We start from the raw sequence: 19,727 nt of genomic DNA, 5'->3' as shown, positions 1-19,727 counted from the left end.
TTTATAGTTGCAGGTCTTATATTAAAGTCAAATCCATTTTGAGTTTATTTTGGGGTATAGTGTAAAATATAGGTCAAGTTTCATCCTTTTCTATGTGGCTGTTCAGTTTTCCCAGCACCATTTATTGAAGAGACTGTCCTTTCCCCACTCTAACTTTGTCATAAATTAATTTGACCATATATGCAATGGGTTTATTTCTGGGCTCTCTTTATTGCGTTCCATTGATTTGTTTCTCTTTTTATGGGAGTAACATATTGTTCTGATTAGCATAACTTTGTAATATAGTTTGAAATCGGAGAGCATGATGCCCCTGGCTTTGTCATCTGTCTCAGAGTTACTTTGGCTACTCAGGGTTTTTGTGGTTCCAAACAAGTTTTAGTCAGTTGTCATATTAATGTGAAAAAAATGCCATTGGAATTCTGATAGGGATTACATGGAATCCATACATTGCTCTGGTACTACAGCTACTTTAACAATATTAATTCTAATCCATTAGCACTGAACAGCTTTACATTTACTTGTATTGTCTTCAGTTTCTTTCGTTAATGTCTTGCAGTTTTCAGTGTACAAACCTTTCACTTCCTTGGTTAAATTTATTTTATTCCTTTTGAAATAATTGTAAATGGGATTGCTTTCTTAATTTCCCTTTCTGATAGTTTGTTATTAGCATATAGAAACCCAGCAGATTTTTGTTTATTGATTTTGTAATCTCATTCTGCAAATTTACTGAATTTTTTTATTAGCTCTGTTTTTTATGGAGTATTTAGGGTTTTCTACATGTAATTTTATATCATCTGAAAATAGTGACATTTTTAGTTTTACCTTTTTGATTTGGATGCATTTTTTTCTTTTTCTTAGCTAATTATTCTGGCGAGGACTTCCAATTCTGTGTTGAAAAGAAATGTCAGGAGTGGGCATCCTCGTCTCTTTCCTGATCTTAGAAGAAAAGCTTTCAGCTTTTCACTGTTGAGTATGATGTTAGCTGGGCCTGTCATATCTGGCTTTTATTACCTTGAGGGATATATTTTCAGTTTTAACAAAGGGAAAAAATCCTCTCTACTTAAATTTTTTTCTTAAGCAGGAACTTAGTACAAATATAGCATCACTATGTTGTACACATGAAACTCATATATGTCAAGTACATTTCAATAAAGAGAAAGAAACTTAGTGGTTATTTAGCATTTTAAGTTTTGGTTCCACTTAGAATAATGTCACTTTCACTAGCATATTTAAAAACTTTTTCTAAGACACAGCAACCAATCCAATGGAAGGCAAGCATTTCTCCAATGGAAGGTGGAAAAAAGGCACTTTAGGAGTCGTACACTCTGTGTAAATATACACGACACCTTATTGTCCAAGCCCGCCCTCAGAGGGGATGAGGAAATGGACACGTGCATGTTAGTGACAGTTTGGAGTACTGCCTTGGTACAAATGATAAGTAGCAGTTGCATGTTTATTCACTTACATGTTTAGTTTAGTGCACCTCGGTGCTGCTCACCACATCTTTTTGGAGGATGCCTATTCAATATTGTCTTTGCCTGCATTTTCCTCCTTTGGTAATGATGAATTTACCAGATTCATCATTACCTCCTACCCCTTAGAAAATCAGATCACTTTCTCTCTCCTCCTTCTCTCCCTCTCTCCCTGTCTTCCTTGTACATTCTTGTCCACGTGCAATTTTAAGATGTTTCTTTATTAATTTATATGAGTCATGCCTGGGATTCGAGGGCAGGCAGTGATCCTACTAATCAGCAGCAATGGCAAAAAATTAATGAGGGACACAGGCAAAGGAAGCTGGGACTAGGGAAAGAACTAGTTTGAAAGTTGGACCAGATGATTTCTGAGATCCTTTTGCTATAGAATCATAAAATGTAAGATCTGGAAGAGGGGCTAAAAGATATTCTTAACTAACCTTCTCATATTGCATATTGAAAAAATAAATGCCAGGCAAATGAATTAATTTGTCTTAAGGAGGCCAGTTTGTGACAGTCAGATGTCCATCCCTCTTTAAACTCTGAAATTTGGTCTATTCTCTCTTCTATTTCATTTTTATCTAAATGCACATAATACAATGTCACATGTTAGACACTGTGTGTGAAAGGGCCTTGCATATTGTAAGTAGGAAGTAAAAGGTTGGGCACTCCTGTTAGCTGACTACATCTCCAGTAAGCGAAGCAGCACATTTTGTTATCCTTTACATAAGAGGCCCCCGAAGGCAAGGTGGACGGACCTGCACCTAGCCCAATGCCACTCCAGCTTAGAGAATAATGTCCTCAAAAATGTTTATTGTGAGAGGCATTATTCCTCAGAGTCCCTTTCAATAAGTTGAGGGCTTTGTAATTAATTTTGTAGTGGCCGTTATGGATTTGTGCTGGTGCCTCTACTCAATGGAGTCAGGCACTTCACCGTTAGCCATTCCTGGCTGGGTCTGTACCTGCGGCACAACACAAGGTTAAGTTAATTGTCCAGGACACCAATTTTGACTCTCTTTACATCCAAAAAATAGATCAGACTATATGTGGAGGAAAAAACTCAAAATAAGTTACTTTATTTTGAACATGCTTCTGTCCCCCTAAAGGAGAGCTAGAAAGTTGAATGTCTATGAGGTTGCATGTGAATATATTGATATTTAATGTACCTCTTTGAACGCGGGCACCTGAAAACTGTCCAGCGGACACAGAAACACAAGTAATGTAATAGGAGTCAGTTTCCAGAAGCTCTTCTGCAGTGTATACTTCTCCCTACAATGGATCCGCCAAGGAATACTCCTGTGGTCAAAGCTTCAGGCTGTTTATCCTTCTTAACTGTTTGATCATTGCCTTCTATCACTTAAAAAGAACATAAATCTCACCCATAACCCTTTTTGATTATGAACAGGATTAGAGGGGGCAAATGAAGAGTTCATTATAAATACTGGTATTAGAGAAGCCTTCTTTAATGAGGGAGTAATGCAATTTTTCAATATTATCTTAAGGAATGGAGAAGAACGTAAAAGTCGAGGCCCATTGCTTTAAGATATTTTGAGTTTTCCTAGCCCATTTTACATTCATTTGGTTTTATCATTAATTTTTAATCAATATCATTTTCAAACACAGTCTTTCTCTAATGACACTTTCAGAGTGGCACATACTTAAAAGTCTGCTTGATCTGAATAGCTGCCTGAAACAGCATTGCCCTTGGAAAAGACCGCCAGGGTGCTAACGCTGTCATCATTTTGGTTGTGTAAAATTTCACCCTCAGTCAGCAGTCACTGTGGGTCTCCACTAAGGGAGACTGGGGGCTGTGTTATCCTCCATGCTTTTCATAATAATTCCAGGAGCACAGAGGAGAAAATAATTGGAGTTTAAAGATGATTGAACTAAAATGCATGAATTTCATAGACTGCAGAGTGTGCTGAGAGAGACTCGTGGTTACACAATGTGTGATAATGGGGGAAATTTAGAGAACCATGCGTGGGCTGTCAATGGCGCTGCTAAGCCTTGAATAAAATTGCATTTTATCATCTCGAGAAGCAATCAAAAGTGAGGAACAAAGAGTTAAAAGTAAGTTTAGACCAAGATACCTTGATCTCTGTAACTTAAGCAATTTGCTTTGCTTTCTCATTTGAATTTGAAGACTCATTCTGTTCTGCTCAGTCTCGGTCGTCTAGCTCCTGGTTAAGTGGCAGGGATTTCGGTTTGAAAAAAGATTGGTAAACTGGTAAAACAAGAATTTTGAGCCAAGGGTTTCTATCAGTGTCTCATGTAGGCATTTGGAAATACTCAGGTATAGGTTCCTCATCTGGGAATATGATTCAGTAGATCTGAGATGGAGCTTAATAATCAATATTTTAAAATTTTCTTGGCTGATTCTGGTGTGTACCCCCATACCTTCCACCCTGGTAAAAGATTATGTTTTACCTAAGGGCTGACTCTAGAAATATTTCTGAAAATCAACTTGTGGTATGGTCATTCTTTATTCAGAAATCTGTCTTCCATTTACATCCTGGTGTATTACTTTTCTCTGGCTGCTGTAACAAAATTACTACAAACTTGGTGTCTTAAAACAATAGAAATGTGTTCATTTACAATTGTGGAGGTCAAAAGTCTGAAATCAAGGTATCTAGGAGAGAATCTGTCCTGCCTCTTTCAAATTCTGGTGGAATAAATCTCACCCATAACCTCACCCATGGCTCGTGTCTAATCACTCTAATTTCTGTGTTCATCTTCACATTGCCTCCTCTCTGTCTTAAATCTCCCTCTGCCCTCCTTTTTATAGAGACACCACTTCAGCCCAGATACTCTCCCTGTCCCGAGATCATTAACTTCATCACACTTGCAAACTTTATGCTCTATACAGAAAGATTCAGGCTTAAGAACCTGGCCATCTCTGGGGATTTATTATTTAGCCTGTCGCAGCTGGTTATCATCTCACTGCACATAATTTATACGGGCTGCTGTGGCCCATTAAGGTTAATGTTAGTACCTTTTCCATGTACCTCCACTATCAATGCATGGCTCCAGGGAAGTGGCAGCCTTCCATGACAGTGTTTACTCACAATCCTTGTTCTCTTAGAGCCAGCTCAGATGACCCCTCCCATAGCTGAGATGTAGACTGCATCTCTGCCTTCAGCCATTTATATGGCAAGTACCTTTGGTCGTAAGTGCACTGAGAGTAAGGGTCTGTGCAGCAAACCCATCATCCACACCAGCAAAGGGATTCCAAGCCTGTGTCCTAGCAACAGTGGCTCTTGTTGAAAGCTCATCTTTTAAGAATAGACTATTACAGTGACCAGCATTATTCGAATCTACTCTAGGAGAGGTAGAAGACTTGTTACCTTTTCATACAGGTCTTAAGCCATGTATTTACAATGCTGTAAAGTTTGGTTTTAGGAGGAAACAATATAGTTGGTTGGAGTTAGTTAACTTTAGTTAGTGGATTTCTAGAAGAAATGTGATTACCGAATCAAAGTTTGAGAAAACCAGCTACAGGACCCTGAAAGAAGTTAATTAACATATTGGGCTTCATTTTCCTTATCCACAAAAGGAAGAATTTGTTTTATAAGCTTTAAAACATCTTTCAGCCCTGGAATTCTATTTTGTTTCTTGAGTGGAAATTAGAGTGTTTTAACACTTTGGCAAACATCGTTACTAAACAGTCTGTCCTTGTGCCATTAAAAGGTAGGTGCAAGATGGAACAACTGCTAGAAAAAATCTGGCCATTCTAGGATTCTGACTTGAGTGTTTTAAATTACCAGAAACCACCTTGTGCTTTATATGCCATGTTTCTGTACTCAGAAATTAATATTTTACACTGATGCCACTTACCAAGATTGAAAGGACACTTTCTCCACTAGGTCTTCATGCCTTAGTTCCTCTTCACTGAGTTTGGGATGCTTTGGGAACACCCAAGTGCAGCAGACACGTGGATCTGAAGTTCACAAGAATTCACATGTGCTGAAGATAAACCCATAAGTTCACTCATACTTAAGAGATAAGATGAGAAAGACAGGAGTAATAAGAAGGATCGCCCAAAGGAGATAGGAGAAAATTCAGAAGACTGTGTTATGTGTCACAGAAAATACTTGAGAGCATTTGAGTGCTGCTGAAAGGTGAAGAGATGCAGGAACACTGAAAAGTGGCCTTGAAGTTAGCACTGAAAGAAGCCGATGAATTTATTGTAATCAGTTTTAGTTGAGGAGTAGGGCTGAAATCTAGACAGCCCGGGTTGAAGAGAACAGATTAAGTGGAAATAAGAATTGCAGAAACATGTCTCAGAGACTTGGCTTAGGGCTCCAAGACAGCTGCAGAGTATCTGGAGGTTTCATCTACTTGCTCCCAGGCCCACACCAGACTTGCAGCTAAGCCACAGAGCAGTCAACTCAAAAATCCAGCTGAGTGTGGGAGACAGCATATATGAGTGAGTGTGTACACACGCCAGTGGGTGGGTGTATGTGTAAGTGTAGCCCAGGCTTTTCTGTTGGAGTAACTGCTGCTGCCGCTGCCCAGCCCAGCACCTCTGGCAGTGCAGATTTGGGGTGGGAGCCATTTTGAGGAATTTAAAATATCCTACCGAGGAAGAAGCCTCCAGAAAACCTGCACCTGGGTGCTCACACTTATCACAGTGCCCTCCACCCTGGGCAGGGCCAAGCACCCCACCAGAAGCCAGGGTCCAGAGACTACAGAACTTATGGGGTAGGGGAAGTTGTTGCCTTTCCACTCCAGGGAACCATGGGAACTGTGGGAATTCTGAATGGGCAGAGTCTGACTGAGGAGCCTGGTGGCAGAGACCACCCTGGGAGTTCAGTGGTGCAGTTGTGGCAGCTCACTGGTGGGAGCCCAGGGCTGACTCACTAGAGGGAAGGAGCAAGGGATAGAAAACCTGTTTGAAAAAATAATGATGGAAGTTTGAAAACTTCCCTAACTTGGTGAGGGAAAAAGTAACACAAATCTAAGAAACAGAGGGTCCCAATTACAATTTAAATGGCAAAATTTGAAGATAAACCTTAAAGACAGCAAGGGAGAAACAGCTAGTTTCAAGGAAGCTCCAATAGGCTATCTGCTGATTTCTCCATTGAAACACCATAAGCCAGAAGGGATTGGCAAGAAGTATTCCAAGTAATGAAAAGCAAAGACCTGCAACCATGACTACCCTATCCAACAAGGCTCTCATTTAAATGGAAGGCAAAATAAAGAGCTTCCCAGACAAAAGGAGGCTGAAAGAGTATCTCCACCAAGCCAGCCCTGCAAGAGATATTAAAGGGACTGTTTTAAAAAGAAGGAGGGGGACGGGGAGGAGGAGAAATAATGAAAAGAGAGGAACACAGATACAAAGGGGAAAATGGTAATAAATAAGTACCTATCAATAATAATCTTAAATGTAAATGGATTAAACACTCTAATCAAAAGACATAGGGTAGCTGAATGGATATGAAAACATGACCCACATATATCCTGCCTACAAGAGACCCACTTCAGAACAAAAGACCTACACAGACTGAAAGTAAAGGGATAAAAAATGTTTCTGCAAATGGACATGAAAAAAAACTGGGGTGGTATTACTTATGTCTGACAAAATAGACTTCAAAACAAAGGCAATAATAAGAGATGAAGCAGGTCACTACATAATAATTAGGGAAGTAATCTAACAGGACTATGTAACCCTTATAAACATATTTGCACCCAATATAGGTGAACCTAAACATATAAAGAAAATATTTAAGGACTTTAAGAATGAGGTAGGCAGCAATATAGTAATACAGCAATACAGCAATGGATAGATCTTCCAAACCAAAAAAAAAAATCAAAAATATTGCAGAGTTGAACAACTCTCTAGATCAAATGGATTTAATTGATATTTATAGAACATTTCATCCAAAGAAAGCAAAATTCACATTGTTCTCAAACCCACATGGATCATTATCAAAGAGAGGCCACATGGTAGGACACAGAATAAGCCTTAACAAATTTTTTTTAAAAAAAGAAATTATATCAAGCACCTTCTCAGATCACAAGAGTTTGAAACTAGAAATCAACCTCAAGAAAAAAATTCAAAAACATTCAAATACATGGAAGCTAAATAATAGGTTATTAAATAATGAATGGGCTCTGGCTGGTATAGCTCAGTGGATTGAACATGGGCCTATGAACCAAAGGGTTGCCATTTTGATTCCCAGGCAGTGCACACACCTGTGTTATAGGCCAGGCACCCATTAGGGGATGCTTGAGAAGCAACCATATGTTTTTCTCCCTCCTTCCTTTCCCCTCTCTCTAAAAATAAATAAAAAAATCTTTAAACAATGAATGGTCAACAGTGAGTTCAAGGAAGAAATCAAAAAATATCTGGAAACAAATGAAAATGAACATACAACAACACAAAACCTGTGAGGCACAGCAAAGCCAGTACTGAGAGGGAAGTTCATAGTAATACAGGCCTACCCAAAGAAGTTAGAAAAATCTCAGATAAACAACCTAACCCTACATCTACAAGAACTCGAGGAACAGCAACAAACTAAGCCCAGAGCAAGAAGGAGGAAGGAAATAATCAAAATCAGAGCACAATTCAGTGACATAGAAACGAAAAGAACAATTTGAGGATCAGTGAATATAGAGCTTGTTCTTTGAAAAGATAAACAACTGACAGACCATTCACCATGTTCATCAAGGAAAAAAGAGAGAACCCAAATAAAATCAGGAATGAAAGAGGAGAGGTAATAGCTGATACCACGGAAATACAAAGGGTTGTAAGAAATTACCAACAACAGCTATCGGCCAAGAAGTTGGACAACCTAGGCAAAATGGTTGAATTTCTAGAAACATTCAGTCCTCCAAAACTGAACCAGAAAGAAGCAGAAAACCTGATGACAACTAGCAAAATTTAATCAGTAATAAAAAAAGTTGCCGATGCCTAAAGCTCTGAACCAGATGTCTTGATAGGCAAATCTTACCAAACATTCAAAGAAGAACTAACACTGATCCTTCACAAACTATTCCAAAAACTTCACAAAGAGGGAAGATTCCCAAACTTTTTTTATGAGCCCAGTATTATTCTAATCCTAAAATCAGGTAAAGACATAACAAAGAAAGAAAATTACAGAGCAGTGTCTCTGATGAACATTGATGTGAAAATCCTCAACAAAATACTAGCAAACCAGACCCAACAATGCATTAAAAAGATCATACACCATGATCAACTAGGTTATTCCAGGGACGCAAGGATGGCACAATATGCACAAATCAATAAATGTTCAAGGACACATGGACATCAACTAAGGGGGGTAGAAATGGGAGGGAGGGAGGTGGGGAGCACTCAGGGGGGTGGGCTGGGATGAGAGTAAAAGACAGAAAACTGTACTTAAACAACAATTAAATAAAAAATAAAATTAAATTTAAAAAAATATATAAAATAAATGTTATACATCACATAAACAAAATGAAAGACAGAAATCACATGATCATATCAACAGATGCAGAAAAAGCATTTGATAAACCCAGCACCCATTTATGATAAAAACACTGAGCAAAGTGGGAATAGAGGGAGCACACTTCAACATAATAAAGACCATATGTGAGAAACCTACAGCCAACATCATACTCACTGGGCAAAAACTGAGCGTTTCCCTTAACATCAGGAACATGACAAGACTGTCTGCTCTCACCACTCTTACTCAGCTGAGTACTGGAAGTTATAGCCACAGAGATCAGACAAGAAGTAATAAAAGGCATCCAAATTGGAAGAGAGGAAATAAAACTGTCATTTGCAGACCACATGATAGTCTACATGGAAAACCCTACAGGCTCTACCAAAAGAAACTGCTTGACCTAATAAGTTATTTTGGTGAAGTAGTGAGATACAACGTCAATATTCAGAAATCAATGGCATTTTGTATACCAACAATGAATTATCAGAAAGAAAATCTAAGAAAAAATCCCATATACTGTAGCAACAAAAATAAGTAAATAAATGAAGTACATAGGAATAAACCTAACCAAGGAGGTAAAAGATCTTTATTCAGGAAACTAGGGAACACTGAGGAAAGAAGTTGAGGAAGATGCAAATAAATGGAAGCACATACTCTGTTCATGTTGAAAGAATAAACATCATTAAAATGTTCATACTGTCCAAACCAATCTATAGATGCAATGCAATGCCTATCAAAATACAAATGGCATATTTTTCAGATCCAGAATAAATACTTCAATAATTTATGTGGAACCCCAAAAAGGCCTCAAATAGCTGCAACAATCTTGAGCAAGAAGAACAAAGTTGGAGGGATCACAATACCTAATATCAAACTATATACTACAAGTCCACTGTAATAAAAACAGTCCAGTCCTGGCATAAAAACAGACACGTAAATCAGTGGAACAGAATAAGGAGCCCAGAAATAAACCCATGTCCCTCTGGTCAGTTAATATTTGTCAAAGGGATTACAGACATACAATGGAGTAAAAATATCCTCTTCAATCATTGGTGTTGAGAATTGGAATGGTACTGCAAAAAAATGAAACTAGACCACTAACTCAAGAATATACCAGAATAAACTCAAGATGGATAAAAGACTTAACTGTAAGACATGATACTGTCAAAGTCCAAGAGGAAAACATAGGCAGTAAAATTTCAGATATCCCACCTAGCAATATTTTATATGACACATCTCTTAGGGCAGGGGAAATAAAGGAAAAAATAAACAAGTGGGGCTACATCAAATTAAAAATTTTCTGCATGGCTAAAGAAACCATCAGCAAAATAAGGGAACCAACTGTATGGAAAAACATATTTACTAATGATACATTGGAGAAGGGTTTAATCTCCAAAATATATAAAGAACTCACATGACTCAACACCAGGGAGAACAAACAATCCAATAAAAAATAGACAGTGCTAGGGTGCAGGAGAAGACGGCAGGCTCCAGGGGTATCGCAGATGATAAGGTTTCCAACAATGTTAGCTTTGGGGAAGTATCTCCACAGCAGAGCCTTTGGGGAAGTATTTTAGTATACTTTGGGTCAGAGCAACTAATAAAGGAAATATTATTGAAAAGGCGACCTTTTATTGAAGTTACAACTTCAATTACTGTACTTGATGTTTGAAGTCAACTGTGCTTGTAATGAAGCCATAACTCTTTAAAAGTTGTACTCAGTACCTATTGATTCTTGAAAATTTAGTAATAAAATGGTGCATTTATTTTTAAAAAATGGACAAAGGATCTGAATAGACAGTTCTCCAAGGAGGACATCCAGAGGGCCCATAGACTTAGGTAAAAATGCTCAGCATCACTAGCCATCAGAGAGATACAAATGAAAACCACAATGAGATACCAGCTCACCCCTAATAGAATGGCCATCATAACAAATCAACAAACAAGTACTGGTGAGGATGTGGAGAAAAGGGAACCCTAGGATACTGTTGGTGGGAATGCAGACAGGTGCAGCCACTTTGGAAAACAGTTGAAATTTCCTTAAAAAATTTTAAAATGGAACTGTCTTATGACTCAACAATTCCACTCCTGGGATTATACCCTAAGAATCCCAAACCACCAATTCAAAAGAACTAAGGCACCCCTATGTTCATAGCAGTGCTATTTACAATAGCCAAGTGCTGACAACAGCCTAAGTGCCCATCTGTGGTTCATCAACACAGTGGAATACTATGCAGCTGAAAGAAAGAAGGAATTCCTGCCCTTTGCAACAGCATGAATGAAACTGGAGACTATTATGCTAAGTGAAATAAGCCAGTGGGTGAAAGACAAATACTATATGATACCAGTTACAAGAGAAATCTAATGAACAAAATAAACTAATGAGCAAAACAGAACAAGAGACATGAAACATTGAACAGACTGACAGCTGCCAGAGGAAAGGGGGTGGAGGGATGGTGGGAAGAACAGGTGTGAATGACCCATGGACAACGGGGCAGGGATGGACTGTGGGAACAGGGAATGGGGCAGGACGAAGGAGAGCAAAGGAGGAAAAATTGGGACAACTGCAATAGAAAAAAAGATTTTTTTTAAAAAGAGGAAGAAAGGATGGTGTTTTTCTTTCACATTGATGTTTCTTTTTCTCTTCCTCCCTCCCTAAGAGAAGCAATAAAAAAAGTCCTCAGGTAAGGATTAAAAAGAGGGAGAGAGAGAGAATGAGGCTGAGAAACAAAGGCGAGAACTGAATCACAGAAGTGGGATTGGGAGAGATGCACAAGTTTGAAACCGGTCAGAAAGGAGACGTTACCACAGAGAGGGAAGGTGTTGGAACCAGTGCCAGAGGCTTAGCCTTGCACAGATGGGACCCTCCTTCCATTTTAGGGAAGATGGCAAAAAGTTAAAGAAGGCTTATGAGTAAAGGCTCTGCTGAATCTCCAGGGATGATGAGTCTTTGGTGGCATTAATGTGTACTATTGTTTAATCTGTTAGTGTTGATGGAATGTTAAAGGGACTTATCTAAGAAGAAGAAGACAAAAAATATGAACAGTGAAAGGACAGCAAACTCACAGCTATTAACAACCACGCCTACAACAAAAGCAAGCTAAGCAGACAGCTAGATCGGGAGCAGAACCATAGAAATGGAGAGCACATGGAGGGTTAGCAACAGGGGAGTGGGAGGAGGAGAAGGAGGGAGAAGGTACAGAAAATAAGTAGCATAGATGGTAGGTAGAAAGTAGACAGGGGGAGGGCAAGAATAGTAGGGGAAATGTAGAATCTAAAGAACTTGTGACACATGGACATGAACTAAAGGGGGGAATGGTGGGAGAAGGGGTATGCAGGGTGGAGGGGAATGAAGGGGGAAATGGGACAACTGTAATGGCATAATCAATAAAATACATTAATCTATTAGTGTTGAATTAGTGACATACAATAGGGAAGGCTGCGAGGTTCTGACTAGGTCGGTGCTAGCGTCTCTTTTTAGATGCCCAGGGGTGGGCCCAGTTGTAGACGCTCATCTCCCAGCCGCGTGGATTAGTCCGTGGAGAACACAGGTGACCTAAATCACGCCAACTGGTATCTTTTCAAATCGGAACTAGGAGAAAGAACTGTTGCTTTTCTCTTGTTGAGAGAGACAAAGATGTAAATGGGTGTCGCTCGTTGTGGACACCTTGCTTGTGTTGTAAAGAAACAAGGGGTAGAGAAGTTCAGGGTGGAAAGAGGAGACGAGTTGAGAGGGAATGGGAGAGCCTTGAATTCCCAGGTCCCTGAGCCCAGCTCCATCCGTTTCTCTTGATGATTTGGCTCTATAAACTAGTAGGTCCCTCTTACCCTTAAGAGAGAGCTTACGAGGTATTTGAGTTTGAAACCCAAGAAACCTCAGCTAAAATATGGGGTATGAATGTGGAGAAGTCAGAATGGGTTCAGCCAAGAGCTACAAGTACAACAGGAGATACTAACAGGACTGGTTGTGAGGTGAGGAAGCATGGGGGCCACCCCACACAGGACAGGAAGTGATTCCCGTGACAGAGAGGAACCCAGGGAGTTCAGTTCTTAACTAAGTAGATAAAAAGATAGGAAGTTGTGATGAGGGTGTGAGTGTTGCATGCATCTGCAAAACAAATTTTGATTTCTTAAGGAAAAAAAGAAAGGTAACGGATCACCATAAAGCTCAAAAGTGATTCATAAATATCTATAATTTTGTGATTGAAAAGATTAAGGATAATATCTACCTTTTATATCTGTCCTCTTATATACACAGAGGACTTGACTTACAATTTGGCAACTTTGCTGAATTTTACAAGATACTTTATAGTTCGATTTTTATTGTACCGTATGCAGCTGATTGAGTAACAAGAGCTTTCTAATTTGGAACTCTGTCTCTTTAAGCAAAATATTCTCATGGGTAAAAAATACTGTTCTAAGACAGAATTGAATGTAGTAGAAAAGTGTTAGAACTTAGCTATCATTTTCAACTACATTTATAAACACATTTTTTCTATCTTTACCACATTGTTAAATTGCTCTGGGTAGTATTAAGTATGATGGTTTATAAAGAACCTTTAATGATCTGTCTCTTTTCAGCTGTAGTTTCTTGGCCCATTATTACTTGTGGGTACAGAATGGCTCACACCAGCCCTAGAATCTGTTCAGAAGGCATTTATCTGGCTGGAGTCTCTCGAGTCTGGAGTCACTCTCCCTGAACTCCTCTGACTGCAGCCTCGTGAGACATTAGCTCTGCAACAGGTTGTCACAGGTCTTCAGGAAGTTTGAGTCCTTCAAAACGAGTATGCAATTTACAGCATGGTTTTTGTGCCTTGGTTTACCCCTTATTTTAATCTGCTGTTTTATCATTTTTGTATTTGAGGACACGCATCACCATGTCCTCATAATAATGAAATGCGCTCTGATTTTTATTGCTCCCATGATTATCCAGTAGTTAAATCGACTATTGCAGCCACACTGAAGAATTCCCAGAGTCTGTCAAGATTCTGGCTAAGGATGCATGGATTGAATCTGAAATAATATACAACCTGTAACCTACATAGATTTGAACTAAATTGGGAAGGGCTTTTGCTGGAAAGGGGATTCACTTGCTGGCATGCAGTCTTCCGTTTACACAGGTGCAGACCCTACACGTGGACAAGGCAGAGAGAAAGGCATAAGAACACAAGGTGTTTCTCCCTCTGCTCCGCCACCTGGGAAACTGTCTGAACCTGCCATTTCCTTTCCCGTAGATGAGGAGTTGGGTGGCACCTGATCCCTGACCTTTTCCTACCTCAAAGTAAAGGAAGTCTTTGCTGAGTCTAATAGGGCCCCGTCCTTCTTGGAAGACAAATGTTCCAACTTCATTATGATGTTATTAGCCTGAGCTGTCTTCCTCAGTATAATTTGCTGTTGTGATTTTGTATCTTAGATATGCATTTGTGTTTTTCTTATAATACCTTCCTCAAAATTAAGAAAGTCGAGACGTGGAGTGGTGTTTTCTTGAACTGTTGTCATAGTGGAACAAGGTGACTGCAAGTATCTTACATGTGATGCCAGAGCTGGGAGACTCAGGGGCAGCCCTGTGCTGCCCTGTCCTTGCTGTGACCAAGGCTCCCTAGGGGACTTCTGTCCCCCCTCCACCACCTCGAACACGCCAGTGTCACACTAACTGTAAAACAGGATCATGAAGTCAGACCAGGGGAAGCTGCTTCAGTCATTGGTGTAGAAACTCTGAAATTATTCTGAGATTTTCTTATGATCTGTCTCTAGTCTTATTCCTATGTGTCTTGCTCATTGCGTTGTAAAAAAAATAGTTATATTTACTTCATTAGTGAAAAAGGTGTGAGTACTCCAATATCTAAACTGGTGAAACTACGAGACCATAAGAAGAGGCAGAGTGCATGGTCTAATTTTAATCAAATCCTAAACAGGATATAAATATTACAGTAGTGTTTAACTGTGATAAAATGTAATACAGGAGTGTGTATTTTACTTATAAAATACATTTTTTTTAACTCGGTGAAAATACTGTTCTGCAGAATGCTGCTTGCCCCGTGCCCACTTGCACACTCACGTTCCCTCCTCCCCACAAATGAAGACGGCCCAGAGGCGTGGGAGTCGCCTGCTGATCCCCTCAAGCCTTCTGGCTTTGGTCGTTGTCTGAATTCAAAATGCGGCATGGAATGCAGAGAGTAATTCCACCTTGTGTTCTCTCTTTTCAGGCTCTATACAACTCAATCAAGAATGAGAAGCTTGAATGGGCTGCGTAAGTATGCTGGATGCCAGCCTTTTAATAAATAAGTGATGGGCTTGCTCTTTCTTATCGTCCCCCCGTGGGTCTGAGAGGCGACCCAGGGGAGGACTGAATGTGCATGGACGCTTCTCATTTCGCACAAGTGTCTCAGCTACTTTGTGCAAAGCCTAAGTATCCCTTGTCTCTCTCTTGGTACCCAGCATGCTCTTTTTCTTCCTTTAATCTGGTTGCTTTGCCTGTAGGCAATTAATTTTCTTTTTAATGTGTTTTTAAAAATAGCATTTTAAAAGGAAGTCCAATAAAATCCCATACATTCCAAAGTCCAATTCAAATGATTTTGGTACCATCCACTTACTTTAATTCTCTGCCCTATCATCATAGCTTGAGGTTTCCAATCCTATTTTCCTGTGATAATACACTGGGATATTGACAGATAAGCCTCAGAAATGATAGATTAAAATAAACTAAAAAAATGTTTATAACTGTCCAACTTCTAGAGGCTTATACAGTACCGATATATATTGTCTGTCTGTAAGAGAGGAGTGCATTGAAATGTTTCCTGAGTCTGCCTGACAGTGAAATGTGTTGTATCGAGGTACACACTTTGGAGATACTGTTCCAGGTTAATTATGCATAACTCTGTGTAGACCAATAATACCATTCTTGTGAAATTTTCACTGCTCAATGGAGCACTTAAGAATTTAATCTTTAAAAAATGATTAAGGAAGAATCTTTACTAAATTTTTAAGGAAGTTGTCAGAAGTTAGGTCAAATAAGGTTTTTTAATTAGAACTACATGTGAATTTTGTTTTGATTTTCACTCATCAAGCATTCATAACAGCTTGTCTACTCAGTGGCCTAACATAGCAGCTGCAATGGACTTGTTTACAAGAATCTGTTTACAGAATCATAACATGGAGGGTAAATCTTATTCTTTCATATGCACATTGGGAAAAAGTGGTTTAGCAATTGACTGTATCTCACATGTAATATGCTAGAAGGAAGAGAAACTATCAATACCACTTGAATTGTTTCCACTAATTGTAAGATCATATGGTACTGTTTTAAATTAGGGATTCAAAGATTAGGTTGAGACTGTACTATTTACAAGCATATGTGATGGCTTTAGGGGTCTGTATGTATACATAGATAACATGAAATTCACTTAAAGACAATGTATCATTTCAAGGAAAATACATTAATATAAATTAATGGTCTAAGATCCAAAGTGACCATTTCTGGACTTACCTCTTTTTAGCAAAGGTTAGTTTCCTAGAAAAATTGCATAAATACTGAACAATATACTTAGAATCTTGCTGAAATAGTAAAAGCGTGTTCTGGTCTATACAGAATATATTCTAGAGAAAATTAATAAAAATGAAATATAAGCATATTCATACTGTTGAATTTGTTACAGTAGGCTCTATGTTTAGTTACATGTAGTGGCAGTTTGGTACAAGAAAGCTTGATCTTGGGCCCCATCCATGTGTGGGGAGTGGGTGTTTACCTGAGAGCTGGAAGCTTCTGTTGCCATCTTGTCAAGTCAACAGAGCATCGTGTTCCGAAGGCCAGATCCCAGAGTCAGATGTGGGTTTGAATGCCAGCTCAGCTCTAAGATGCTGCTACAAAATGTGTAGGATAATGTATACTTACATGAAAGGGAGGCATCTTAATGCTGATTTAGAGCCTTGGAAGAAATCAAATTAGAGAATCATGGAGTGGTATAACTGGAGGGACCTCAGAGGTTTTTAGTTCATTGGTTTTCCAACTGCATTCCAAGGAGCCCTAGGGACCCACAGCCCCGGACAGTGATGCGACCAGGGGAAAGAGGGGCAAGGGGAGGGTGACCGGGACTCGGTTCCGCCTCCCACAGCCACCCTGCCTCCTTCAGCTGACCAAAGCAGCCCCACTGCTGTCTTCTTAAAATGCGTATTTGGAGTTCTAGGTAGTATTTCTCTTTTTAGAGGTATCTGTACTTAAAAATTTTTTGAAAAGTACTACTTCAGTCCAGTGTTCTCATTTCCTATATGAAGAAAATGAACTCAAGAAGCCCTCATTAACAGGTCAGAAGCTACAGTGAGTGCAGTGGCAAAGCCAGGGTTTGTCCCCCGGTACCCTGGCCCCCCACGGCAGCACAGGTTGCCCCACTTCTCTGTAGCCCCATTCTCAAGGTCTGTGCTGGGCAGCGACCCTGCCTGAAAGTCTATGCCAGTTTTCAATGCAGTGTGAAGTAAGAGTTTTATGTTACATTTTTAGTCTCATTAAATGCTCCTACAATTACTAGTATTCTTCCCCCAGGCAAGTTAGGTAACTAAGATCATTCATTCATCTGTTCCAGTCTTTAGCAGCTGCTTCTGTGTCTGGCCCAGTGCTGTGCCCCAGATACAAATATGAAAAGACAGGCTCTCTGCCTAAGGAGAAAGAGCGTGGGGGTGGGCGGGCAGGGGCGGACGGTACAAAGGGGAAAACACACACATAAAAACTGTAGTGAAGGGTGCCATTAGCTAAACCGCCTTGCAGAAGGTCTCAGCTCCCTCATGCAGGACAATTACCATTTCTTCCCCAGACCCTGTGCTCGGTCATTCATTATTCATAAAGCATCTCTTTGTTGAACTACTTTGTGCTGGGAATTTGGAGAGAACAAAAGTACGTAAGGCATTAAGGCACTTTCCCTGGCCTAAGAAATTTTGCAGTTTAATACAAATGATGAAATAAAAGGTCTCTGATGGGGATGGAGTGGGGTGAGGTGAGTGGCAGTAGACATAGGAGCTTCTGACTTACGTTGGAATTGTTTAAAATGTAGCTGCATGAGGACCTTCACAGAACAGAACAAAGGGAAAATGAGTGCAGTATTACTTGTTAGGAAAATTGACGGGCTTCTCTTATTTATTGCCATTACTATACAGCAGTGTTTAGGAATTGCAATAAATCTTTCTTTCCCTGATTTTTAAAAATATTAAAAATGTATGTACCCAGCCTCACTTTAATTAAGACACAATAAAACCAGTTTTAAATCATGTGCTTCCAGGCTCCCCCTTTCCCGGCCTCGCTTCCCCCACCGTCTGGGTCGCAAGCAGCATTTGCTTTGCTTCTTGTAATACACAGCTGCTCTCTTTACTCCAAATAAGCATTTTTACAACCTTGCATCACGGAGTAATCTTTGCTATTTTATATTACCCTGTAACTCATTTTAAAATCTTTATCACCTTTGCTCCTAAATTAAATTGTTTTCTGTCTGCCCTTGCTTATCAAATTGCCCTGGTTAATTAGGTGAGGTGGTGGAATTTCGGGGTCTTTGTCTTTCAGATCAGGTGTTATGAAAGCCCAGAGCTTGAAAACAAATGTGGTTTTAAATGACAGCAGTCCACTGTTTGGTTGCTTTACCTTTTTCCCTGTTGCAAACTTTCATTATGGCTGGTCTTTTCAGGAATCCAATGCTGACTGTTTGTTGGCTGATTTTGGTGGGTAGAGAAGCTCTCCAAGTATTTCCACCCTCCTCGTTATCGTTATTTTGTGTATTGCTGCCTGTGAGTGAGAGTGCGTACCTGTGTTGACATCTTTGTGTATTGCTGGAGAATGATAGTTAAAGGCAATGGAATAACTAGCACTTATCATTTCACGTGGCACTTTAATTCTTTATCCAATCCAAGGGTTTGGATCTGATATTGACAGCTGTTTCCAGAGTCCCTTTGCTATGCAGTCTCTGAAAAAAAATTTTTCAAAAATAGAACCTTTTGGCACCTCTGGGCCACACTAAAAGAGGAGTTGTCTTGGGCCACACAGTAAATACACAAACACTAACACCTGATTAGCGAAGAAAGGTTTTAAGTAAATGTATGATTTTGTGTTAGGCTGCGTTCGTAGCCATTCAAGGCTGCACACGGCCCACAGGCTGCACGTGGGACACCCTGCAAGTTAGAACTCACTGTCATTACTTAGTCCCTTTTCATATTTTACATAACTCAGTGTTGACTCCAATTTTATTTTAGGTAATAATACATATGAGTTGTAAAGGAGTTTTAATTGTTGCTCTGTAGAAAGTGGCCATCTCAAAGATAGTTTTAGTTCCAATTAAGAGAGTTTTTCTCTTACCTTGGACTGATTTAGATGAGCCACCGTTAGCTATGAATGTCATTTATTACTTTGAATTTAAGTTTTCTTTATCATTTTCCTCTTTGCTGTAATTCTCCGTGATTTTTTATTTGCCAACATCAGAGCCTTCCAGGAAGAAAAATTGATATTCCCTACCTATACGTTTTATATTTGATTTTGTATCCTAAAGAAAACAGTGCTCTTTGTCTTATTTTAAAATATTTTTTTACCTTGAGCTAAAATTATTTTATTTTCGCAAAAGAAGATAAATCATGGTAATTCATTTTTATAATGAGTTATTCCATTAAATAACTTTATCACCCTAATGCCCTGGTGAATCCAGATATATGAGATTGTTCATCAGGACAGTGTTTCTTAATAGCAGATGTAGATAAATGATAACTTTCTTACTCAAGTCATTCTAGACAAGATGTTTATGTGGTATTTTGATCTAAGAAGTTCAAAAGTAATTCTCATTTTAATCTTCCAGATAGCCAC

General features: G+C 39.3%; 1 protein-coding gene across 10 annotated transcripts in view; it reads left to right on the top strand.

Annotated features, from left to right (window-relative positions):
* PSD3 (pleckstrin and Sec7 domain containing 3) overlaps positions 1 to 19,727 on the top strand; it is a 554,618-nt gene that overhangs the window by 422,797 nt on the left and 112,094 nt on the right. For all 10 annotated transcript variants that reach the window (XR_008390587.1, XM_053659812.1, XM_053659810.1 and 7 more), the window contains one exon: positions 15,106 to 15,149. Coding sequence is in view for 8 of the 10 variants with exons in the window: in XM_053659812.1 (XP_053515787.1) it covers positions 15,106 to 15,149 (44 nt within the window). In the remaining 2 variants the exon portion in view is untranslated. The remainder of the gene's footprint in view (positions 1 to 15,105; positions 15,150 to 19,727) is intronic.

Source organism: Artibeus jamaicensis, unplaced genomic scaffold (genome assembly GCF_021234435.1).
Source record: "Artibeus jamaicensis isolate MK-2021 breed Jamaican fruit bat unplaced genomic scaffold, CSHL_Jam_final scaffold_833, whole genome shotgun sequence".
Classification (NCBI taxonomy): Eukaryota; Metazoa; Chordata; class Mammalia; order Chiroptera; family Phyllostomidae; genus Artibeus; species Artibeus jamaicensis.
This window is presented reverse-complemented; position numbering and strand designations above follow the sequence as displayed.